The sequence below is a fragment of the Psammomys obesus genome, unplaced genomic scaffold (assembly GCF_907164565.1).
Source record: "Psammomys obesus unplaced genomic scaffold, mPsaObe1.curated_primary_1811, whole genome shotgun sequence".
In the NCBI taxonomy this organism is placed as follows: Eukaryota; Metazoa; Chordata; class Mammalia; order Rodentia; family Muridae; genus Psammomys; species Psammomys obesus.
In genome coordinates, this window is record NW_026593947.1 from 3,458,431 (window position 1) to 3,484,135 (window position 25,705).

Below are 25,705 nucleotides of genomic sequence, written 5' to 3' on the forward strand. Positions count from 1 at the left end.
GCCAAGCAGGCTAGGCTAGCCAGCCAGCAAACCTGCAGAGCTGCCGTCCCCACCTTCTCAGTGCTGAGAGTACAGCTGGGAGGCTGAGCACCTGGCTCTTTCCCCTGGAGTTTTGGGACCAAATCCAAGTCTTGTGCTTGCAAACACGAAAACACACACACACACACACACACACACACACACGTTAGGGACCAAACCAGCCCCCAGCCCCCAGCCCCCAGCCCCCTTTCAGGATGATTCTTGCTGTCTATGCAGTCTTGTCCCCACTGTCCCTGAGCTAGGCATTTTTCAGGCCCTTTCCTAGGGTGTTCCAGGCCCAGCCCTCACACTGTCCTTCAACACCGGCTAACACTCTCTAGAAAATGGTTTCTGCTTTGCTACACTTTAGAGAGTCAACGGCTTGAACACTAGGATTGCTTTTGAGTGCCAGCCCCAAATCCTGGCTGTGTGTCTCCAGGAAGTCCTACTCCTCAGCACCCGTGACAAGCAGCCAACCCTGAGGCTCCCAGTGTACGGGTTGGGGATGTCAAACAAACCTAAGGCAGCGTTACCTTTTGTCGATCTGTATTTGTGAGATGTATTCATCTGTGCATGAGTTCTCATCCATGTGAGCACACATACAGGCCAGAGCTTGATGCTGTCATGTCTTCTTCTGGCACTTTCTGCCTTGTTTTTTGAGCCAAACCTGGAGTTTGCCATTTCCCTCAGACGGGCTAGCCAGTGGCCCCTCGAACCTGACAGTCTCCACACTCCAGCACCGGTCTCACCCAGCTTTTCATGTGGGTGCAGGGGACGTAAGCTCAGGTTCTCATGATTGCCCAGCAAGCATTTTACTGCGGAGTCATCTCTCCAGACGCAAGCCAAGATTCTTGTTTCAAAAAGACAGTCCCGTACTCAGAACAGCCAAACAACATTTGGAATAAGCTCTTACCCAGGTATGACAAACAGCCCCGGAGAATGGCATGTACCACATGTGTCTCTTTCCCTGCGCTTCAAGGAAGCTTTAGAGAAAGCTCATGAGAATGAAGAAAGGAGAAAAAAATGGGACTGTCCTTAGTGTCAGAGACAGCCATCCACCTCAGACGTCCAAGGCCCGGCTTCCAGGACAGAGATTCCCCTGAGCTTTTCCCGTGTGAAACGGTTGACTTAACTAGAACCTCAGGCCAAGAGTGAAAAGAAGACAAGGGAGCCATTTTGTGACTCAAAAAAGAATGGGCTGAGTGTAGTGTAGTGTACACACTCGCAACCAGCATCTGGAAGGCCAAGGAAGAGTGTTTATGAGTTCAAAGCAAGCCTGGACGGCATAAGTGAGTTCCAAGCCACACTGAACTACACAGGGAGCCCCTGTCTAACCAACCAACAAGACAAGACAAAAATACCGTGGTGAGAATCCACGAGATAAGATGGAGAGATTCCCCTGAGGAGAAAACACGCGTGTTCAGCTTCCAGGGTGATGCCAGACACGGACCTGGTGTCTAATGTCCTGTGGTGCCTCAGCTGAGTGTCTCGCCTGGCCTAATGCCCTCTGGTGTCCTCTCCTTGACACCAAGACTCAGCAGGGACCCTCTCCTCTATGTCCCCATCTCTGCTCCAAGTGGGCACCTTTTATGCAGATGAGCCAAGTTCATGCCGTGAGAGAAGCACACGGCGCCCCAGCCCAGGACTCAAGGTCAACAAGGACTGCCACACGCTCTCTCCTCCATGGTCTGCTGCTCTTGCTTCAAGACTCAGGCTGCATTTCGTGTTTTTCGTCTTTCTTGTGCATTGAACGTGCTGTGCTGTGCCCACGAAGAGCAGAGGGCAACTTCAGCAGTCAGTCCTCTCCTTCTGCTGGGAGCTGAGCCACCTCTCCAGCCCCGAGATCTCCCCTTTTAATAATACTTTTTATATTGCTAAATGTACGGCCTTTGGTGTCGTTTCACCCTAGATGCATGAACTTGAGCATCTGAAAACACACTCGTGCCCATAAATAACCACAATGCTGTGAGCCACCTGACGGGGTGGATGACTTTTCATGCCTCTTGTCAATGTTTCAGAGCTAGAAAGTTTTAAGCTGTTCATCTTAGGCAACAGAAAATGCCACTCGATGCTCGAACATGCCCGTGACATCTCACAGGCTCTGGGGCAGCCCGTGTCTGAGCAGCTTCAGAAGCTCTTGGTGGAGCGTGTGGCATGCAAGGCTGTTTTCTACTGTCCGCCCGGGGCTGTGAGGGTTCCCTGCTTCCCTTCCCTGACCCCTTGATGACGAGGCCACATGACAGTGTGCTGAAGATTAAATAATCCACATCTGTTAATGTCGTACTCTGCAAGCCAGGACGGGGCTGGATGCTGGCGAACGGAGCCTGTGAGCTGAGGCACACGCTGTTTCTCAGGTTGGAAAGTAATCAGAGGGAGTCTCTCTCCTCGGGAGCACGTACCGAGGCTGCGGAGCACGTGGGCTGCTTAGAGTTCCCGGTAGTGGTGACACGGTTGACCACATGGGAAGGCCGCGCCAGAGCACCTCAGAGCACCGCGGGGAAAGGTTTCGGCATGGTGCCCACAGCTCCGGGAAGAAACGCTTGAAAACACTCATCTGGGGAACGGTAACTGAAAAGTGTTCCAGAAGAAATCAATTCAGTTTCCAGCAGATACAAAAGCATTCCTGTCACCTGGCTATTGCACACGCAGTCACTTCTGCCAAGAAAACAAACTCGGATGCAGTTAGGAGAACATTTGGGTCAGGGTTGTTTACAATGATACAGATTTTTTATTAATTAATTTTTGTTTGTTCTAGACAAAGTCTCATTCTTCAGCCCGGGCTGGCATGGCACCCCCAGCAGTCCTGCTTCCTCCTCTGAGGTGCAGGGATGAAAGGCAGGAGGCACTCTACCCAGCTAACAAACAACTGTGTCTGACCTAAAGGCGCTGACAGACCCAGCTGCTTCCCAGCACCTGGGAAGCGCTGCAGCCACGAGACATCAGCTGTAGAGGCACACATTCATCTAGGATTCTGTTATCGCCCAGGAAGAAAAATAAAAAATTAGAACAAAACCCAGTTTTTTTAACTTAGCAGTAACTGTATTTCGTGTACAGCTGCATGTGTGCACCGTTTACATGTACCTAGGATATGTAAACACAGACAGAAAGCAAGCAGTGTCAGGGTGCAGGACAAGCCAACCAGAAGACTGCCGACGGCCTTCTGGGTAGATTAGTGAATAAAGGAGAATTAACCTGGAATTAGCTCTGTCACACCGCTAACAGAGACAGAGGGAGAGCAATCCTCAGACAGGCTCTGCCCCTCACCACAATGACTTACCTCATTATGCTACATGTGTGTGTGTGTGTATCTGTGTCTATGTATGTGTGCAAATGTGTATCTGTGTGTTTGTACGTGTATGTGTGTGTGTGTGTACAAATGTATAAATGGGGGTGTCTGCATCTGTGTGTTTGTGTGGCTGTTTGTGCATATGTTCACGTGTGTGTTTTCAGAATCTCACTATCCTCGCCAGCTTTCCCATCCATGATGATTTTCTCACACAGGCTGACACCCTGCTTTCATCTTTCTGCTTGTTCACATCCTCTTTGAAGCCGCTGACCTTTTTTTCGAGTAGGCTTTTGGTTTTTTTGGCATTTCGACTAGGAACCAGGTGTGTCTGCTCAGCAGGGCGCAGACGGCGTGTAGGGGCGCAGCGGAGGAGCTGTTTTCTGCACATGATCACCCCAACACGAAAATGAGAACGCAGAATGAGAGCCCCCTTTCTGGCATCTATGGGGCCTTCTTGAATCCTGAATCTTGGCCCACTTGATACCGGGGACAGCAAGTCCTGAAACCTAATCTTCCTGCTGCAGAGCTTTTGTATTTCTTGTGACAAGGGCAGCCCGTGTGTCACACCCAGAAAACAGAAAGCACTTACGGTGGCCCAGTCAGGAAAGGACTTAACGCAGGTGCTTCCAAACAGTGGCGGCTGGAGGAAAGGAGGCTGGGTCGCAGCCAGCACTCTCGGGAAGCCAAGGGGCGGCAGGAAGCGCAGGAAACCCAGGTCATGACTGCAGCTGCCTGTGGCCGGAGCAGGTGAGCAGCAGGAGGAAGACTCCTGCGAATCCTCACGTATGCCATCTGCACACGCCAACCCGTGGTGCTCATCTGGGGTCCAAGCAGAGTGCACGCCCTCTGGGAATGCAGGTGAAACACTCAAGGCAAAGTTGAGCTCCCAAGACTTCACCCCACACGCTCCATTCCACACGCTCCACCAAGTCAGTCATTTGTGTTCACGCGCAACTTGGTGGAGAGGGGAGCATCTAAATAACCCAGCCTGCACCCGAGGTGGCGCACTGGTCCTTGGTGCCGGGGGGAGGGGCGTGAGAAGGAGACCCTACCTGATAGCTACTTTCTGTGAGGTCCACTACTCCAAGGCACTAGTTTGCCTTTGACATCCTATAATTTGAAGACTAAATGAAAACACCATACGCCATGACAGGGCTAAGAGGAGAGAAAGAAAACACTCTCTCTCACACACTCACGCAGACACTCCTAGTTAATTTATGTAATATGTTCATTACAAAGAAAGGAAAAAACAGGAACCACCCCTACTCCCGGAGCAAGTCCTGGGGTGATTACAGCGCTCACATGCCCTCCTCACCTGGGCATCACCACCCACGGCCCCGGGCTTGCCACGCCAACCCTGGCCAGTTCCAAGTGGTGGTAGCTCAGCTCTGCCCTCTGGAACGATCTATGCCCTTAGGATTCCAACATCTGAAGTGGCTGCTCTTTGTCCGTACACACATGGATGTACCAAGAGGTGTCCCAGAGACTCGTGTGTGTGTGTGTGTGTGTGTGTGTGTGTGTGTTATATGCACACATGCCTGTGTCAGACAGACAAGGCAGGCAGAGAGGCATCTATTGATATTACAGTTGTGGAAAAAATCCTTGAGCTCCTGCTTTTCATGTTCCTTGGGCGTTGCTCCGTCATGGTTTTGGTTTGTTGGTTTTTTCAACGTAGGGCTTTGCACGTGGTAAGCAGCAGCCCTATCCCCGGGCTGTTTCCTCAGTCCTACCATGTCTAGTTAATCTTCACTTACAGGTATGTGCCTGGCTGTTGAATGTGCATTGTGTGCACGCCGAGGCTGGTGACCACCGGGAGCCAGATCCCTGGGACCAGAGGCGCTGGTGGCTCTGAGCCACCATGCTGCTGGCAGGAAATGAACCTGGGTCCTCCGCTCTTAACTGCCGAGCTATCTTTAGCTCTCCCTTCTCTCCACCATCATGGTTCTCAAAGCAATACATCGGATGTGAAGGATGCCACTTTGTTTCTCAAGAGATTACTGAGAACACTTGCAAGTAAGACTTCTTCCAGGGGAGGAAGGGTTAGACTCTGCACCTGAACCCGAAGCCGCCACCGCCGTGCCTCACTTGTTGGCACGTGTTGTGAGGCAGCTGTGTGGCCGTGTCTCTGCGGTGTAGACAGTCTGCTCACAAACCCAGATGACAGCCATAGGGCACTGCTCTGGAGGACCTTGCAGCACTTGTCTCCAACAGACACGTTAGGATGGGAACTGCCAAATGCATTTCTCCTGCAACACAACTGCACACCCAGAGAAGAGCCACTTCCTAATCTCCAAATTAAAATGTGACTCTATTTTTAAAGGGGGCAAGAGACACAGTGGGACGTGCATGTCTTTTCGAAACATAATCCCGGGCATGGCGGTGCGCACGTGTGACCCCAGCACTGAGAGGCTAAGGAAAGTGGATCCTGAGTCTGAGACCAGCCTGGAGGATACAGGCCAGCGTGGGCAACTTCACAAAGTTTTATAGATGTGAGAATGAAATTATAGATATATAGATACATGTATATCTACATACATAAATGAACACTAACACTATTAACTAAGAAACTTGCAAACTGAAACAAAATGGACTAAGCCTAAATAAATATGTTTGTATAATTTATGTATGTAAAATGATTAGACTGTGAAAAAAGGATGTTAGCGCTGAAAGATGGTTTGGCTGACAAAATGTGTGCCGCCCCCAGCAGCGGGGTAAAAGCTGCCAGTGGTGGTGTGTCTGTGATCCTACACGTGGAGACGGTGGATCCCGGGGCCTCCCAGCCTTCCAGCCTAGCTCAGTCCATGAGCTTCCCGGTCAGTGAGAGGTTGGCTCAAGGCAGAGGCTGGTCAGATGGCTCCGTGCCGTTCCTCCAGAGGACCTGGGCTCAACTTCCAGCACACACGGCCGTCTGTCACGCTAGTCCAGGAAATACACAGTCCTTTTCTGGCCTACCTGTGCATTAGGCATGCCTGCAGTACACAGACACACATGCATGCAAAACTTCCCTACACAGACAACAAATAGACTAAAAATCAGATGGGCCAGGCACGGTGGAGCCCTTGGAAGGCAGAGCCAGGGCGAGTTCGAGGCTGGCCTGATCTATAGAGCGAGTTCCAGGAAAGCCAGGGCTACACAGAAAAACCCTGTCTGAGGGTGGGGAGGAGGAGCTAGAAGAGACACTGACCTTGACTTCTGGCCTGCACACACATGCATTCAATGTACACCTGCAGACACCACTTATTAGCGGCTTTCTTTTTAGCTGTTATTATTGGATTGAACTTATCATATAATACTGTTCTGTCTGCAGCAGAATAAAAACTAAGTCTATTTTATCTGCTTTCAGTAACCAATCAGACTCTTTTGGTCACCATTTGCACGGTCAACCTACTTGTCTTTGAATCTAACATGAGTCTTTGCGAGCCACCAGGAATTGAGCTCGGGACCTCTGGAAGAGCAGAGAGTGCCCTTAGCTGCCGAGCCATCTCTCCAGTGCCCTAACACGAGTCTCTATACATACAGAAGAGCCTGGGGCCAATCTGCCAAGCTATCACTTATATATCAATCTTATCTGAGTGTGACCAGAGTTCTGGGCTTCTCTGTGAAAGCCACGTGTTTAACAGACACAAGAAATCACAATTGAAAAGAAATAATCCACTTTCACTTCAAAATTCTGTCACCAAGGTGGGGGAACAGGCAGAGACCTGCCGTGGTGCCCTGTGGCCAGTTCTTCTCTTTCCTCCATGTGGGCTCCAGGGATGAAACAGGTTGTGAGGTTTGGGGGCCACATCCTTTACCAGCTGAGTCATCCAGCAGCCCTAGAGCCAGTGCCTGTTTGTGGTAACAGAAAACCTACCAACAGATGCTGCTGCCAGTGCAATGTAAAGCAAGCCCAGCCCCCACTGCACCGACAAATGCACCGCAAGCAGTGACGCGCAGTCGCCTGCAGGCGGCGCTGCTAACTGTCCCGGAGGCCTTGCTGTCTAGTGTTTCCTGGACAAATCAGCAGGGCTGTCAGGCCAGCGGTATCTTCCCTTCCAGGAACTGGCATCACCTAGTGTGAGTCAGAGTGCAGGGAAGGATGTCTTTCTTGCCAGCACATGGAATGCACTTTAGCCTTAGAGAACACAGAGGCCCAGTTCTTCCCACCACACCTGAACACCTCGCCAACCGTGAGGGGGTTGGCTGAGGGAGCATGAAGACCAGAGAGCAGAAGGGAAGTCCCTGACTGCACTTCAAACTGAGTCAAACCACTCGGAAGCCTCCTTACCTCAGGGCTTAAGAAAAAAGGAAGCCTCCATAGTAACCAAGTCCTCATTTTACCCAGCAAAACATTGTATGATTGGATTTACTAAGGGTTTATTTTTGTTTGTTTGAACACAGGGTTTCTCTGTGTAGCCTTGGCTGTCTTGGACTTGCTTTGTAGAGCAGGCTGGCCTCAAATCCACAGAGAGCCACCTGCCTCTGCCTCCCTGAGTGCTGGGATTCAAAGGTGTGCACCATCATACCCAGCTACTAAATATTTTTAAGTGCTATTGAAAGAATAAAATCTTGGGCCAGAGATAAGGATCAGCTAGAATGGAAAAGGTCCTTCTCAGCAAGCTCGACAACCGGTGGAAGGAGAGAAGCGCCCTCCTTGCCCTCTCCTGACCTCTACACACCATTGAGCCACAATACACAGTAGACATACATGAGCTTCTGGATTTTAATATTTTATTCAAAACTTGCTTTAAATTTCTGTAAAACATTCTTCAATCCATTATTTTAACATTATAAATTCAACTTGAAGTAGCTGAACAAACGAAGAGAACAGGTAATGGCACTGACTAACTGGGCGGTCTATCTTACAGGAAAGGCAAAGCCCCACCATCACCAAGACAAACAAATCTAACTTACCAGGCATGGACACATTTTATTTTCCTTTCGGTAATAATTTTGGAAAATTACACTTTCAAAGAACCAGCCCTTACAAATAGATACTCTTTCCAAAAATAAACCCAGCATCGAGGTTCCGAGAACTCGCAGAGAACTAGGTGAAAGCGTGTGGTGCTGGCAGCCAGGCTCAAGCCAGTTTCCCACCACAGAGGAGCCGAGCGGCTGGCAGTGACTCCAAACCGCAGGGGCCAGTGACCACCGACGAGGCCTCCTCTGGGTTGGCAATTGTCTTATTGCTGAATTACACAGATTTCGTTTTCTTTGGCAACATCACTGGCTAACTCCAAGGGACAGACACAAAGGTTTGGGTCGTCAGCACTCCAGCCACTGAGCTGTTCTGCTGTAAGAGGGGCTAGGTGAGGAAAGCTCTCACCCGTGACAAGGGGCCTGCCTGCTCACTCCTTACACACAGGTATAATTACTCAGCATCACCAGCGAGAAACAACGGCATCGGCTCCAACTTCCCACATTTGTGAGAAAAGAAAACTGGAGACATCTGGACAGCCATCAATTCTTCTGGAAAGCTGTTTCGTATAAATTCAAAATGGCCTAAACTTGACCACGATTTTCATGAACTCTCATTATAATATCACCAAAACTCATAGTTAAGAAGAGACTGGCAGCTTACATGTTAACTCGTCCCACACACTAGCCCTACTTTAAAGCTTGCCATGACCCTGCCAACAGGGTCCCGACAGGAAGCTCACTGCACAAGTTTCACTGCATTTTTCTCCATGCTCAGAATCACCCACTTAGGATTCCTTCCACTGAAAACCTGTCACTCCAAGTTCAAAGTGGATTAAAGTGGGTGTGGCAGAAAGTGCAAGCGGAAGCATGTTCACATAACACTACAGCAAACACCAGGAATAAGCACATACACAAACACTGTATGGAAACGCTCATGAGTGCAGGAAACACTCCTGTGGACAAACTTATATACAGCTGTAAACGACTTCACACTGGTACAACTGTAAACATCTACAAAAGCCACAACAGAGTCAAATGCACACTCAGTCTCACCAACTGTCTCCCAGTTGCTGCTTAGACAGCAGAGCGGGGTGCCTAAGAAATGCTCTCTTCCTGATCAATCATCTCTGTTTTAACCGAAAACACATCTGCCAGCATGTGCTTCGGGATCTCTGAGCCCCGCACTTTGAGGGCATAGCACGCGTTCTCCACTTTGGCCAGGCTCTGTTTCAGGGTGTACAGCTTCTTGGAAACCTCATAGGGCCCGGTGTTGCCAATGAAAGAGAACCCATCGTAGACCTGGCGTAAGAACTGGCTCACTTCAAAGGGGGTGTCGATGTCCCCGTTGCCCACGCTGTTGATGCACATGCGCATCAACTCCCCGGTGAGGTCGGCCACCCCCAGCAGGTAATCCACAGGCGTGATCTTCAGGCTCCACGTGACAAGCTTCTGGTCCTCAGAGGAGGGCTGCCGAGAGACAGAGAGGGCGCTGTGACGAAGGGGGTACACCACACCACACCATGGAGTACTGAAATCACGGCAGGTCAGCCCCCCCTTCTCCATGTGTGGACTATGCGGCAGGGGCACAAGGAACCCACCCCTACGCTGGCTGAGCGGCTGAGCCAGACGGCCTGGCTGCAGTCCAAGAGTCAAACAGCAACTTACAAACCCTGTGTGCAACTTCACCTGCCGCGCACAGCAGACACATGCTGAGGGGCCGAGCTGACTTCGGTGCATGGCGGTCACCATCAATGGGCACTTCCTCCAGTCCTGCTTCCACCCTTGGCTGCCCTCACCTCACAGCTGCACCTGGTCCCTGCCAGTGCCTCCACCTCCTGCTGCTCACGCCCAGAAACTCGGAATCTTGAATCAGTGCTGAATGTCCTCACCAGCACTACACTGAGCGGTGGACTACATGTGCGATTAGAACCGTCATCACATCTAGACTGTAGAGTCTGAACTGCTGCAAGCTACTCAGCAATCACTTGATACTCTTCAGAGGTTGTCTTTATTGCTGTGTGCGGGGGTGTTCTGACTTGATGGATGTCTGCATAGCAGGTTCATTCTTAGAGCCTGCAGAGGCCAAGAGAAGGTACCAGATCCCCTGGAACTGGAGTAATAGACGGTCGTGACCCTCCACGTGGGTGCTGGGAAGTGAACTCTGAACAGCCAGCCTGCACCACCTTTCCAGCCACCCTCAAACGCAGTCTGTGCAGCCTCTTCAAACACTACCCACCCCCTGTGCTCTTCTGGGCCCTACTCAATCCCAAAGTCCTCAGTTTGATCCAGGTGACATGGCAGAGCCATCTGCCACTCGCCCTGCACTGTCCTCAGTCACCTTCACCACAAGAACATATACCACTGTTACAGCACACCCATCCTTACCTTCTGGCCTCCAGTCTCAGACAAGTTACCGCTCCTGCTGTGTGAGCCTAACTTCCCAAAGATCTTGACTCATCTCCTCCCCTCTCCCAGGACCTTGCTTCATAGACACCTGCCCCTTGGCAAGTTTTCTCTCTCTAGAGCTCAGGTCTCCCCCTCTAACCAGGATCATGCTCCTGCCTCAGCAGCCATTATGGATTAAACAAATTAAACAAGACAATATGCATAACAGTAACCCAAGAAAACACTCCATCTGCCACTGCCCCCCCCCCCCATCATCTCTCTCGGACGTTTCTTTCACAGTGATGCCTGAGTGGTCAGCACTGTGTATGGATGCCGTGTCTGAGGACCTAATGAAGTGCTCACTCTAAGTGAAGTTAAGGAGTACTACAGGCCAGGCTGGGGCTGGAAAGACGGGCAGGCAGGACACCACACTGACAAGCGTGCACTCGGCTGCCAGCTGTGGAGTCTCCGAGATGTGCGTAAGGAAGTGGCAGGGAGAACTCCGCTGCTGCACATCCACATCTTAGTGCTGTTTAGACCCTTCAGAGACCCTGGGGCTCCTGAAGCCCATGGCCCAAGTGGACATGAGCGACAAGGCCTGACATAGCAGGGTCAAAGAGCTGCTTATTAGCAGACCGAGAAGCCCCAAAGCCTGCCTCCTGCCCATTCTGATGCTTCTGAAAGCACGTCATAAACATATCTGGGTTTTTGTGAGCCAATACTGTTTTTTTTTTGTTTTTGTTTGTTTGTTTTAGGAAATAGTGGGTTGTGGAAGAGGAAAGCATTTCAAATGCCACTTAAAACATTATTTCAGAAAATGGTCTTTGGTATTACATAGAAGAGGTTATGGTTATAGGTTGATTTTTAGGAAAATAAGCCTAAACAAACAAAGTAAAATTTGTCAAAATAAATTCTGCTTTCTAAAAACTTTTAATAAGGGAAAAAAAATGGGCTTAAAGTACAATTTTTTGAGATGGACACTGAGTGTTGAGGAGGATAATGACATCATTAATGTACTTTAAAATGACTTATCCATAACTACCTGAACCAAGCAAACACAGTAAAATGTTAACTCCTGACATTTATTCAGGTCCTGGTATACGAGCTATCAAATGTTATCATTCCCTCTACTTTTCTGCATGTTAGAAATTTGTCATAGTAATTTTTTAAATGATTCTGACAATATTCTCACAAGCCAAGTTAAAAAGAAAATTTCCTTATTAAATTCTCGGAATTTTCAGCACCAAAAATCTAGGGCTGACGGGGAAAGTCAGCTGTGGACACAGGCTGAGCATGTGTGAGAAGTGTGTCTGGACCACACTCACAGCCCTCCGTACCACACTCGGCCTGCCTCTGCCCACTCCCTGTCCATCAGGACTGGAAGAAGGCTACTCTCGTGAAGCAGGACACACACTGCCCACTTCTCCCTGTGACTGCACCCCGAAGGGGCGACTGCCCCGGTGAGAGCATGACACTGTGTCTCGGTGTGGGGTTCCTCCTGAACAAAGTCAGAAAACACTGGAGAGCTGAGCAAACAGGGCTCTTTAGACTATGTTCTTTCAGTCATGCCAAAATGAGCTTATTTTGCAATTTTAATTTATTTCACCTTCAAGCAATCTTGACTTCTAACAGTTTATCTACCTAACCTGACTCTGAGTGCTATTTTTAAAAATTAACAAAGGAAAAAGTAGAAAAACCCGGTTTATCTTAATGTATCTGAGATAAGAGATCAAAAGACCCACTTGGTTGCCTGAACGCTGTGTCCAAATCCAAAAGGGGAAAGAGGTACTTTTGGAAAGTCAAAATGCAAAAGTTTTTCTTTCCTGAATTCGGGAGAGCTGGACAACTGTCCGTGAGCATGAGGTGGTTTGAGTAAGTGGCAAACTGGCTCCCGCCACGTGACCACTATTTTAACCAGGAACGCTGCTGCTAAGAATCAACAGCGCTTAGTTAAGAGCGTCTGTGGGTAAAACTCCTTCACTAAGCTCTGAAGTAGGCGCACACAGCCGCCGTCCCTGACATACCTAGAAGCACTGAGAGTGTACACTGCTCCCTAAACTCCTGCTGCAATGTGCTGAGCCCCTCTCTCTGACACCACGGCACTCCTGTCTGTCACTACTGCTTCCCTGAGGAGACCTAGCAACCCAGGCTTCAGGAAGTCAGTAGTGTGCACCAATCACTGTGCTGTGTATAAAGTACAGAAGGAAACCAAATGCAACTTTCGATTCTCACAGTGTTGCTGTCCGCCCCACTGTCTTCCGTTGTGAACGTCAGCTGCCTGTTAATCTCCTCCACACTGATGAGTGAGCGAGCCTTGATGAAGTGTTGAAAAGACACGGCCTCCACATACTCCTGCAGTCCTGAAAAGCCAACAGAGAAGTCACTAGAACAAGCACAGAGCTGCGAGAGCGTTACCATAACGAGTGGAGCTGCCGTCACCACCATGCTGAGTGTGCTGGATGGCCGTGCAGACCGTTCAGCTGAGGCCAGGCACACAGGCATCCCTGGGCCTCCGTACCAAGGCCCAAGGGTGCCATCAACCCCTTTCTACAGCAGCTGGGATGGTGGTCTGGGCATACGTCCTAACCACTGCAGTGTGCCTTGAATGAAACAGGCATAAGACAATTAAACGAAGGACTTCCACTTACAACCATCACACAATGACCAAGGCTCAATCGGAGCATGCTTGTTGCATACTTTCACTTTGGGAGGGTGGACGGGGTGATAGCTGTACAACACGGTGGACACACGAACGCCACAGAAGTACAAACGGCTGAACTGCTCAGCCTCCTGTCACACAATCTACACCCAAGCACCTACACCTAAGGGGTCCCTCAAGGCCTCCATGTGCTGCAAAGCACAACATTCAGAAACAGACCTCTCAGCCGTGCACAGCGGCTCAAGCCTGTTATTCCAACTCAGGAGCTTAAGGCAGGAGCACTGCCCAGGCTCTCATCCAGCCTGGACCACACAGAAAGTTCAGGCCAGCCTGGAATACCAGGTAATTAAAAAAAAAAAAAAAAAAAAAGTGGGGCATGCTGGCACATACCTGTAATCCTAGCACTGGGGGAGGCAGAAGCAGTTGGATCACTGTGAGCTCAAGGCCAGCCTGGTCTACCAAGTGAGTTCAGTTCAGCCAAGGCTACACAGAGAAACCCTGTCTTAAAAAAACAAAAACAACACAAATAACAAAACATGTCACAGCTGGGCACTGGACGTAGGCCTGTTAGCTCTTGGGAGGTAGAAGCAAGAGAGTCAGAAGTTCAAAGCCAGCCTCACCTCAGCTATACTGAGTTGGAGGCCAGCCTCAGCTAAAGGAGACCCCGTCTCCAAAAGAAAAAGGAAATTTAAGGCTTGTGCTATCTCACAAGGAGAGTTCAAGGACACCTGGCCCCAGACACTGAGAAGCACTGGGTCACATGTAGGTAAAAGGATGTTTAAACAAGTTATGTTTCAACTTGATGAAAAGGACATCCGTTATTTTCAGTGTATAATTCCCAAGGTGAAAATTTTCAGCCCACTGCCATACTCCAAACAATGCCTTCCCCTGTGCTTCTACCTTGGAGGAAATCCAAAAAGCATTATTTACAGAATCTGCTTCCAGTAAGAGAGAACTCTGGAGGTTGCTTTTATGTAATTAGTTCTTTTTCACTTCATTCCCCTCTTAGAACATGCACAGGGAAACCCAATCACAGACTTCTGATTGCTTTTATTCTCACTGGACCTAAGCCATACACATCACTCCATTCAACACCAAACCTCGCCTGGGAACAATTGAGAAATCTCAACTTGCTTTGCAGGATTTCAATTCTTTTCTTAGAAAAGTGTTCACCACAGGTATAAGCCCCAAAGGAATGGGAGTTATGCTCTACAAAGACTTGAAGGCAGATGTAAACAGCGGCACCCTCACAGGAACCAAACTGATAGACAGATAGAATGTAATCTGTCCAATCATGATTACACCATAACAAGGAAATATTAATGTATGCTACCACACAGAACCCTGAAACCATTACAGTACATGAAAGACATTGTACAGTCCTATTCGTGTGAGCTGAGCAGATAAGACAACTCCAAAGAAACAGTAAATTAGAGCAGCTAGAGGGTTTGGGTCAAAACAAGCTGTGTTATGAGTAGCTACTGTTCGTTCCAAAAAGCAGAGATTAACTTGGACAGTATGTTCAAAACTATTATTGTCCTTATCGACACAGTGCTACAGAGTTCAGACTAAAAATGTCAACTTTCTGAACAGAAGAGCAAAGGGACGTCTAGAAATGAAAGAGAAACTGGACTAAAATACTCTCTTGCAGGTGGACACCAGACACTGGCTAGAAACATGTCTCTACCTGGGTTTCAGGCGTCACAAAATGCGTGGAGATCCTTCTGAAGCTCACTGTCATGACCACTGAGGTTCCAGGTAGAAATACAGACGCACTAAAATCAAATGGTCCCCAAAGCGGTCACTGAATCACCTCCTACTTAAACACACTTCTAAACTACAGCTAGTTCACTCCCGGGTTGAGGCTGACTTCAGAGAATTTTGGTCCTGGCTTCATCTGATGCTAACGTCAGTAGGTGAAGCTGAAGCAGAAAGGAAAGAGACAAAGACAGCCTTCATCAAACTCTCCTGAAGCCTCGACTTCCTCACTCACAAGCAGTAAAAATAACTCAGGGGCCACAAAGCAAAAGCTGTGACTCTAGGAAGACAACTCCACGTAAGAATCTGCAGCACGCCCAGCAATGGACATACACCACTCAGTCAAATGGATGAACACATGGAGCCCAGTTCAAGGCCAGGCGGGCAGGGCAGACACTGTCTATTTTAAAAACCAAAAATCTCTACCTGACCTTAGACACTCACTCACCCACCATTCACATTCTTGAATAAGCTATTAAAACATCACTTAGGCACTAAGCAACGGATGTTACACACGTAAACATCTCAAAACACGCTAAGTGACCCTGACTAAGCTGCAACGCAGAGCTTTCCCTTTAAGAAGCAGGGCACTCCCTGGCCTGTTAACTTCTCATACAACAAAAAGGAGTCATAGAAAAGGTTAACTTGCTTATCTCAAGCAGTTAATTGTGCATTTACTTGTTCAGCCATTCTTTTGGAGTGACTCTCACCCAAGGTGTCCTGTTGAACCATGAGGCCACTGTGCACTCACACAGGCCTCCCAGGGAAATGCTGCCTGCTGTCAGCTCTGTGCTTCATAAGCATAGAACTCCTTTAGTTAAGTGCCAGAGCCATTTTATTTTCAAGTCAAAAGAATGGCCTTTTGGAGTAACACTAAACCAAAGTTCCCAATTACAGCAGCCGGCTACTCATAAGCACCACACTGTCAACACTATAAATAGATTTATTTTCCCAAGTACAAACTAAGCAACTGTTCAAGGTCCACTTTCTGGCTTCCCCGAGCCAGGCAAGGTACTGTGTGTTCATCAGGCCAGCACTGGGAGGCAGAGGCAGAAAGACTGATTAAGAAAGAGGTCAAAGCCAGTCTCAACTCTCTAGGAACTCTGAGGCCAGACTGAGCTATAAGACCATCAAAACTTCATTTGAAAGACGTCCTCATCTGGAACCAGTGCGAGGGTTCAGTGGGTCAGAGCTCCTGCCACCAAGCTGATGATGTGAGTTCAAGCCCTGCCACCCACATGGTGGAAAGAGACCACCAAATCCCCCAAGTTGTTCTCTTACATCTGCACACGGGCCATGGTGCACACACCGGCAGGGACACACAGGTGGTTTAAGCTGTTAGTACCCCTCCATGGGGTGTCGGTGAAAACGGACACAGCTCACACATGCCCTATGTAACTCTCACACTTACCTGTCGTGACAGCACGGTGAAATTGGTGCATATCTTCGCCCGAGAGCTCCTGGGCTACCTGGAGAATTTTCTGCCTGACGCCATCCAGCTTAGTTTCTGATTCCGTCAGGATCTCCTCCATATCAGGAGCACTGTAATGACAGTAGGAAACCTGAAAACCCCAGCCTTGAGATCAAGCTGTAAGAAAAACCTTATTCATAAAAATCAACCTCTGGGGCTGGAGAGATGGCTCAGTGGTTAAGAGCATTGTCTGTTCTTCCAAGGGATCTGGGTTCAACTCCCAGCAACCACATGGCAGTTCACAACTGTCTGTAAGCAGTTCCAGGTGATCTGATACCCTCATGCCAATGCACATAAAAGAAAATAAATTATCTTAAAAAAAAAAAAATCAACCTCTATAGTTGGCTGCTTCCACCTAAACAACTAAAAACTCAAAACAGAAAACAAAACAATAGATCATGCAAAACAATGGTTTCAGACACTGTACTCAGGCAACATGAACACTGAACAGGACAACAAGCAGGAAGTGAAGACACACCCAATGTCCAGCTCCAGGGTGGGAAGAGTTTCCAAGTGACAATGTAGGAAGAAAAAAACCCTCAGCAGAGTCACACCCAGCATGAGTTGAAAAGTTGAAAGTTTAAGGAGGTCATGAGCTGAATATGCAGGGCAGAGAGCAAGGAGGAAACCATAGCAGACAGTGCTTCAGAGCACTGCGACGTGACACAGGGGCTTCCCAGTCTCCAACTGAGCACAGGTCACTGAAGGCAAGTACAAGAACTGTGGCCTGGTACTCAAGAACCCTCAAAGGGGGCAGGCAGCACGGTTCCCCAGCCTATATGCAGCCGAGAGCGCTGACTCATCAGCACCGACACTACAAACACATTAATGCAAGCTCCCCAGGCCAGAGGAAAATGATCCCAGATGGAGATCTGAACCCACATGCCAAGGGATAAACGACATTAGAAATGGTGACTGCAAGGATAAATGTGCAATCTGTCCCTTGTCCCTAAATCACACTGCTTAGAGTGAAAACAAAGTGTGCTGCGCCTATAACAGAGCTGCAGGGACTATCACAGTGGCACAGAAAGCTAGGCTAGGAGGGAAAGGAAGACTACCCTTACACATATAAGCTTCTCAGCCTGGTGTAAGGAGATGTCTGAGCAGCCCTTACTTCCCAATTCACTGCAGTAACTGACAGGGCACATCAACACCAGACCTGAATTCACCACGTTAACTATCCACCAGAAGCATGCAGAGCAACGGTGAGGCTGGCTTCTGCATCAGTTAGCCCAGCACCATCTGAGAGAGACCGTCTAGACTGCTGAGACACACACCGCAGACCAGTAAGCAGCATGCACACACATTCTCACACACATGTACTCTAAGAGGACCAAAGTGTCCAACCCAGAGCCACTGAGATGGCTGAGGGAGTGATGACCATGCTGTGCAAGCCTGAAGACCCGGGCTTGGATTCCTGGAACAAGGGGGATGAAAGAATGCACTCCACAAAAGTCCTCTGACTTCCACAGGCAGGTAAATAATAAATCTCTCTCTCTCTCTCTCTCTCTCTCTCTCTCTCTCTCTCTCTCACACACACACACACACACACAGACAATAGTTACTTCATGGTGGCACACAGCCTTAGTCCCAGTGCTCACGAAGCAAAGACAGGCAGATTTCTGACTCTAAGGCCAGCAAGTTCCAGACAGCTAGGGCTACAAGAAGAGATTCTGTCCAGAAGAAGAAGAGGAAGAAGAAGAAGTAGTGGCAGTTGTTGTTGTTGCCGGACCAGAAGCTGGTGGGATGACTCCATGGGGGAAAGACTCGCTGTAGAAGCAGGAGGCCGGAGTTCAGACACCATGCTCCCTAATAAAACCCAGCTTAACTCCAGCGTTATGGTCAGAGGAGCCACACAGATAGCTGGAGCTCACTGGCCAGTCTAGGCAAAGCAGGAAGCTCTAGCTTAGTGAAAACTCTATCTCACAATAAAAATAAGTCAGACAAGAAACAGAAGAAGATATCAGAGGCCACCACATGTTCCTGTAAGCACATGTACAAACACACAAACTCATCTGAAATAGGCAGACCCAGTACAGAGCCATACTAGTCTATCCAAGGAAACCATAGGCAGAAGCATCCTGAGCTCAGCTGCACTACAGACTCTGGCTCAAAGACAACAAAGGGCTGGAAAAAGGCTCAGATGCTAAAGAGGAGCTTCAAACCAAAAGGACGAAAGTCCCAAAACAAAGCAAGAAAAAGAAGAGAACCAATACCTATCATTAAATATAAATAACCTAATAAGCACCCCTACTGACTGACATAAATTGCCAGAATTGATTTTTAAAATGCAAGAGAAACAAGAAATCCAACTTAACAGTACGTATATTTTGTTTGTTCCCAAAGGAAGCTGGGTGTGGTTATCATGTGCACTTCTTAGGAGTCGGACAGAGGACCGTAAGCTCCTGTCTCAAAAAAGAAAGGTATTGGCTCAATTCCCATGCCACCAAAAACCAAAGAATTTTCAGTTAGTGTAATGGAATACTTCAAAATATTTTAAATAGTAAAAACCAATAAACTGCACCTGTTCTTCCCTGAACAAGGTGCATCCAGCCCTCTACAGGCACCTGGAATCCACGTCGGGGATGAGCTGGACTCACAGGCTGAAGCAACCACCCTCTGCCCTGCGTGAGATGGGGAAGCTAAGGAAGCAAAGGAGCGAGAGTGGAGATGAAGGCTGTCTCCTGGCTGTGCTCCTAAGACACTCCTGCCTTTGCAGACTGCTCTAACCCACTGCTCAGCCAGCATCACCGTGTTCCTTCTTCCAGCCTGCCTAGGAAGCTCCCTAGAGAAGCAAGACAATTGGCCTGGACAAGGAAAATGCAAAGCAAACAATGCCACAGGGCTCAAAGAGAAAGTGTCAAAGAGCTGAGCAGCTAGCAGTATTATGTGCTGTAAAAACACAAAACCAGATGCACCACATTTTACAATAGGAAGGCAACAAGAACCAGAAATAGACACGGCTGCACTCAGTAGAAAACTGAATGGGAAATTAACTATATTTTCACATCTGTTTAATATTAAATTTTTATATCAACTGATACTTTAACGTAATAGGCTCCAAAAGATAATTCAAGACTGAATATCTTCTCTTCAGACTATCCTTATATATAATACATATAAAACATGTAAATAAATGATCCAAGCACAGTATGAAGCCCTCAGGCAGGCTAAAAGCAAGAATTCCCCCTCTTATTGGTTTTTTTCCCTCCTATTTTTAAAATGTTGCTTCTAGGGCTGTAGAGAGGGCTCAGCAGTTAAGAATGCACACTACTGGGAATGGCTCAGTGCTTAACAACACCATCTTCTCTGACAGAGGACCAAGGTTCAATTCCCAATCCCACATGACAGCTCACAACAGTCTAACTTAAAAAAAAAAAAAAGGAATGCATACTGCTTTTACAGAGAAACAGGGTTCACTTCCCAGCACCCAGAACTCCAGGGGTCTAACACTCTTGTGCAAATACCCACAAACAGACACACACAGCACGTTTTAAAACAAAATTAGAATATTTTATAAATTATTTTATATCTGTGAATATTTGCCAGTAAGTCCATCTGTGTACCATCTGTGTGCCCGGTGCCCACAGAGGCCAGAACAAGACATCAGATGCCCTAGAACAAGAGCTGCAGATGGTTGTAAGCCACTGTGCGGGTGCCGGGAACTGAGCAGCCCGGGCTCTTAACCACTGAGATAGAGCTTCAGCCCCAAATAGTAATTTTTTAAATGCAGCTGCTAGTATCATCTGACACTGTTTAAAACCCAAAATATATTCTAACATCTGTTACTGTCTGTTGAGATATAAAATGTATAAGTATAATGCATCAAAAGATAAATTTTAATTTTTAAATTATATTCACTTGTGTGTGGGTGTGTACGCTCACGTTTCATGATGTCTGTGTGGAGGTCAAAAGCCAACTTTCAGGAATCAGTCCTTTCTTTTCACAAACCTGTCCGGAAACCCAACTCAGGTAATCGCACGTGGTGGCAAGCACCTTTACTCACTAAGTCACCTCACCAAATAGCAAAGTTCAAAGATGCTCACTCACCTTGTAATCCTGTGGAGAAGAAAAATCGTCCTCTTACTTTCCACAGTAATATCCCTGCTCAGCTTCACAAGTCTCTCATATTTGTCATGCCTCGCGTCCAACTCCTGCTGAAATGCTAGAACACATTGTGATAGCCATAAGCTGCAGTCCTAACTCCAAGCCAATCGGATGACAGAGGTCATGTGACACACAGTGGATGCAGCCAACGCTGTAGTCAGCTGCCTCCATGGACGACTTGGCAAGCAGAGTACAGTGCTCATGACACTGATTCTCAAAATGCAGTAGCTGAACACAGCCCTCCATCATCTGACAAAACACGGAACTCCGGGACCCCTGGAGGACTTTAGAAAAATTTGTAAACTACTTCAAAGTGACACTGGTATGGCAAATGAATACAACAAACTATCCTATCATCTCAAAATAACACTATCGGCTTTCAGTTCCCGATATTAACAGCAGCATTGCAGGGCTGGGCTATAGCCCAACTGGTAGGGTTCTGGCCAGGCATGCAGGAGCCCTGGCTTCAATCCTCAGGGCTGCATAAAAACAAGCCCCAGAAGGTGTCCTTGGACCGTCACTGGCTCTCTCTGTCACTCTCCCAATGTGGCCACACTGAATAAATCTTCTTTCTACTGTTCCCTATATAACAAGGGCATGGTGGCATGGACCTGCAATCCCGAACACTCAGGAGACGGAGGCTGGAAGATCAGGACGTAAGAGTCATCCTCAAAAGATCAGTCTGGGCCAATGAGACTATCTCAGTATTAATGACAATGATGACGAAGACTCCGGATTCTGGCTGATATTATAAATGCAAAATTAGGTGAAACACAGTTCCTAGTGTCAAACATAAGACACTGGAATAATTAACAAGTGATTAAATAAAACACACCAATGATATAATAAACACATAGAGAAGGTTTAGGGAAAAAATAACAGCATCTCCTGAGTGAATGGCTAGAAACTGAAAGAACGTAACATTCATCACCAAGGAGCTACTTGATGGGTCTTGAAAACATGGTCCACTGGGCTGGTAACAAAAGCACTATCAGAAGCAAAGACAAGCTCAAGACCTAGCTACCCATAAGAGAACCAGAAAAGCAGCAAATATGCTGGAAACGAGCAGCTTGTTTTCATCCGGTATTCAGCCACATCAACATGCCTTCTGCTCATTTAATTATACCTCATTTCTCTACACTTAGGAAGATCACTTCAGGTACTTTTAAAACGGTCTAGGTTTAGGTTCTTTTAAAACTGTCCACAAATTAGTTGAGACCCTTCTCTTTACAAGGCGCAAACTAATTCTTTCTTCGTAAATATGAAGCGGTTCTTACTTTGCCTTGCTTTTAACAAATGCAATGTGGCAAGCACAATCTATATCCCAAAGACCTTGACTATTATGGCCTATGAAGATGTTAACATCGGTAAACAGGTAAACAGTTCCACATAAGCATTTAATGTTATTTAATAAGGAAATATCCCACACTCTTAACAACTATCCTGTATGTAACATCATCTTCTCACCACTTCCTATCACATATATTTATATTTGGCGTGTGTTTCATTGGTTAACTACACTGGCACAGACAAAATTTATTTTGAGGTAGCACTTTGCACAGAATAGGAACTAATTATTAGCTGGGCAGTGGTGGTGCACGCTTTTAATCCCAGCACTTGGGAGGCGGCGGCAGATGGATCTCTGTGAGTTCAAGACCAGTGCAGTCTACAGAGTTCCAGGGCAGCCAGAGCTACACAGAGAAACCCTGTCTCTAAAAAACAAACAAACAACAACAAAGAACAGGAACTATTAGTAAACGTTGTAGACACTGGTACACTGACAATCTTAGTGTATTAACGTGGACAGGTTGATTCTGTTATCTGAACCTTTGGAATACAGATTCTTCAGGCCAGACCTAGCACCAACACAAACAATTCGGGAAAACTAAGCTTTACAACCATGGCCTAGCCGCCCCCTGACACAAACACACTACGACGACGCGTCTCCTTACGGGAACTTACATTTGAAGGCCAACATCACCGGCGAAGACGAACTGACATCCTTCCCTTCCCTCCTCTGGGTATGTGGGAAGTTGTCATGCTTCCTCTTCCTGAACCCTCCTGGTCCTTACGCAGAAAAGAGGGAGAGCTGGAGAGCGCCCTTCCATTGTCGCGCTCACACAGCCCAGGCCACCCAGGCCACCCCCTTCCTCCGCCCGGTGCCCGCAGGGCCCGGCCTCCCGGGCCGCCTCCCCAGCCATGACCCGGACGTGCCCCGGCGCAGGGCTCAGATAAAGGCGCGGATCCGAGACTCAAGGAAGGGGGCTGTCCCCGAGGCCGGTGTGCAGGGGGCACCGGGGCAGCCTGCAGCGCGGTGACAGCCGAGCAGGGCCACAAGGCTGCAGGCCCTCCCCTCCACGCCCTGGGCGCCCGCACCTTCTTTGCCGCTCATGGCCGCGGGGCCTTGGCTCGCACGCGCAGGGACCGCAGCCGCCGGGCCGGCGCAGCGAACGGGCCGTCGCCGGACGCCGAGGAGCGCGGCAAGAGCCCGAAGGTTAGCAGCGCACAGGGCCCTGGTCGCCGAAGGCCGCCGCCGGAAGCCGAGCCTACACGCAGCCTCACTACGGAGCTGCGTCCGCCGCCGAGATGCCCCCGGCCGCGCACACTTCCGGCCTGCGCCTCCAGCGCCGCGGCGGGCGCGCTCCTTCCGCGGCACACGCTTCCGGCCCCCATACCCGCGCGCTCCCTCCGCCGCACACACTTCCGGTCTGTGTCCCGGTTTCTCCCACGTACGCACGTTCCCCCGCGCGCTCCCTCGGCCGCGCATACTTCCGTTGTGCCCGGCCTGGACCGCCTGCGGTCTAGTGCTCGCTTGTGCCCTGTGGGTCGGGTGCGAGCCTCGGCTGGCGGGCGGGCCTGGGCAGCAGACCCGGTGGGCCTCACCTCCCGCCTCTGATTTAGCCTCCTGTGTACACCTCAGCACGTGGTGGGTGTGTGCTCCTGGAGGTGCTGGCCGTTGCCTCAGTTTACACCTCTGTCGAGTGAGAGTGGTTATGCTTGCCTCGCAGACTCTTTGAGTGTTTCGAAGAGAAGCCGCTTTGGAATAGGTGGGAAGTCTGGTCACCTTGTTCAGTCAGTACGGCTGTTGGTTGAGCAGTTGCAACTTGGTCTGGCTGGACTTTGGGGGCCCTGGTAGCATTAGCTCCAGGCCTCCAGCAGCCCCTTATTAAAGAACCGTGCTCAAGATTGGTCACTGAACACAAGCCAAGGATCTTGAGTATTGCGTCACACGGTCTGTCCTTGTTAGCTTGGGAACAGAGGGACAGTTACAGAAATGACATAGCTGGAATTGGGCAGTGACATTAAGGCCACGACAGGAGCCTCTCTCTACTAAAGGCTACTAAAGTAGCCTCCAAAGTATCTTCCATCTCCAAAACCTGTCATCCTCAAATCTGCGAAAAGCTGGATGGATTGGACAGATTTCTTGTGCAAGAGACAGCTGCTGGAGAATGTCAGTTGATGGATGCTGGACACAATTGTCTTGAGTTTCTGCGACTTGTAAGCCTGTTCTCTTTCACCAGCACTTCCCTGCTTTTTGATTGACAGTGATGTGAAGCCAGAGGGATGGCTTAGTAGGTAAAGTACCTGCCATGCAAGCATGCGGAACCTGGATGACACCCAGAACTCACATATAGCAGCACTGGGGAGATGGAGACACACCCTTGGGGCTTGCTGCCTGGCCAGGGTAGCATGCTTGGGAAGTTCTGAGCCCGTGAGAGACCCTGTCCATAAAAACTGAAAGGTGGATTGCACTTCCAAAGACACTGGGGAAAAGAGGGGATGACCCGGTGAACAAAGCTCTTCCTTAACCCCACATAAATGCTAACATCACCTATAATTTCTGGGAAAGCACAATGAGTTCCCCAGGAAAGACTATTCAACAAGCTCTAGGTTCATGTGAGAAACCCTCCCGCAATATACTATCAAAGATGCTATTTCATGACTCCTCCAGCTTACACACTCGCATATACACACACATGCATTCATAACACAAAATGTCACCTGACCATGCTTCAAAACCAAAGAGACTACTCTGATTTCAGTGTCTTAATCTAACTTCCTCCAGGATTCAAGGAATTCAGTGGCTGAGAGAATCACAGCCCGCACTAACTTAGGTGTATGCTCTCCCAAAACAGCTCCCAAGGCTTCGCTCCCAAAACCTGAATCATCCTCTTCCTTCTGCAGCCACTCCCTGGCTCAACTGTCTCTGCTTCGTGCACTTTTTTTCCCATTGCTTCTCAGAGCCAGAGTTTCATCACTCATAATGGCTTCTCGGAGTAGTTAAAGGAGGTGGATCCCCTGAGCTTTTTTTCCCAGCACAGATTTACATAAGTAAGTAACTAACCTCAGGCCTCTACTAGCTACACCTCTGTCAGAACCCTTTCAGCTTCCCGGCAGCCTGCCAGAAGAATCCTCCCCAGAATCCTTTCCCTGTCTCCTTGTTTTATTGTTTCAGTCACAGACACTATGTGTTGCTGTTTTTGTTTTGGGGGTTTTTTTTAGCTGTTTTTAAAGGATCGTAGCACCCCAAGACAAGGAGAGAAAGAGAAGGACTGCTCTGTGATATCTTAAATCTGGAGTTTGTAATTGCCTCAGTTGGACTGGCTGAAGCCAAAACCTTCCAGAGGCACCTGCTGTAAAACCTCACTCCGTCACCTTCACAGGGGAAATGTCACATATCAACCAGTTTTAGATGTTGGGAACAGCACAAAATGGGTTCTCAGGGGCTGATATTTTCAGTATCTCCTTTACATGGTCATTCCATAAACTAGGCATGGGAGCATGGGAAATTAACAGAATCTTTTGTTTGTTTGTTTGTTTTGTTTCGTTTTTCAAGACAGGGATTTTCTGTGTAGCCTTGGTTGTCCAGGACTCACTTTGTAGACCATGCTGGCCTCGAAATCACAGAGATCCACTTGCCTCTGCCTCCCAAAGTGCTGTGCTGGGATTACAGATATGTGCCACTGCACCTGGCTGGCATTTACCAGAATCTTGAGTGATGGTTTTAGGTTGGGTTTGGGAGCTTGGGGAGTTGAGTTTTTGCTCAGTCTTTTCAGGTTATTTGAGATGTAGGATCTCACATAGCCCAGGCTGACCTCAAACTAGAGTTAGAGCTGAGGAT

The 25,705-nt window shown here is 48.6% G+C and overlaps 1 protein-coding gene across 1 annotated transcript; it reads right to left on the reverse strand.

Moving 5' to 3' along the window:
- Positions 1-7,992: 7,992 nt before the first annotated feature.
- Positions 7,993-23,159, reverse strand: Tsnax (translin associated factor X). The gene is made up of 6 exons (XM_055617563.1): positions 22,960-23,159; positions 22,546-22,650; positions 20,527-20,641; positions 16,417-16,547; positions 12,821-12,948; positions 7,993-9,670 (listed from the first exon to the last, which is right to left on the reverse strand). Exons 1-6 carry the CDS (start codon positions 22,973-22,975, stop codon positions 9,299-9,301), a joined length of 867 nt encoding a protein of 288 aa, XP_055473538.1. The 5' UTR covers positions 22,976-23,159; the 3' UTR covers positions 7,993-9,298.
- Between the last annotated feature and the right edge of the window lie 2,546 nt (positions 23,160-25,705).

What these genes read in the sequence shown, in the direction of transcription:
- Tsnax (XM_055617563.1), bottom strand. An exon ending in GGTGATGTTGGCCTTCAAAT is followed by an intron (nt 20,642 to 22,545) that starts GTAAGTTCCCGT and finishes AATGTGTTCTAG; the next exon opens with CATTTCAGCAGGAGTTGGAC. An exon ending in GTGGGGCGGACAGCAACACT is followed by an intron (nt 9,671 to 12,820) that starts GTGAGAATCGAA and finishes GTCTCTCGGCAG; the next exon opens with CCCTCCTCTGAGGACCAGAA.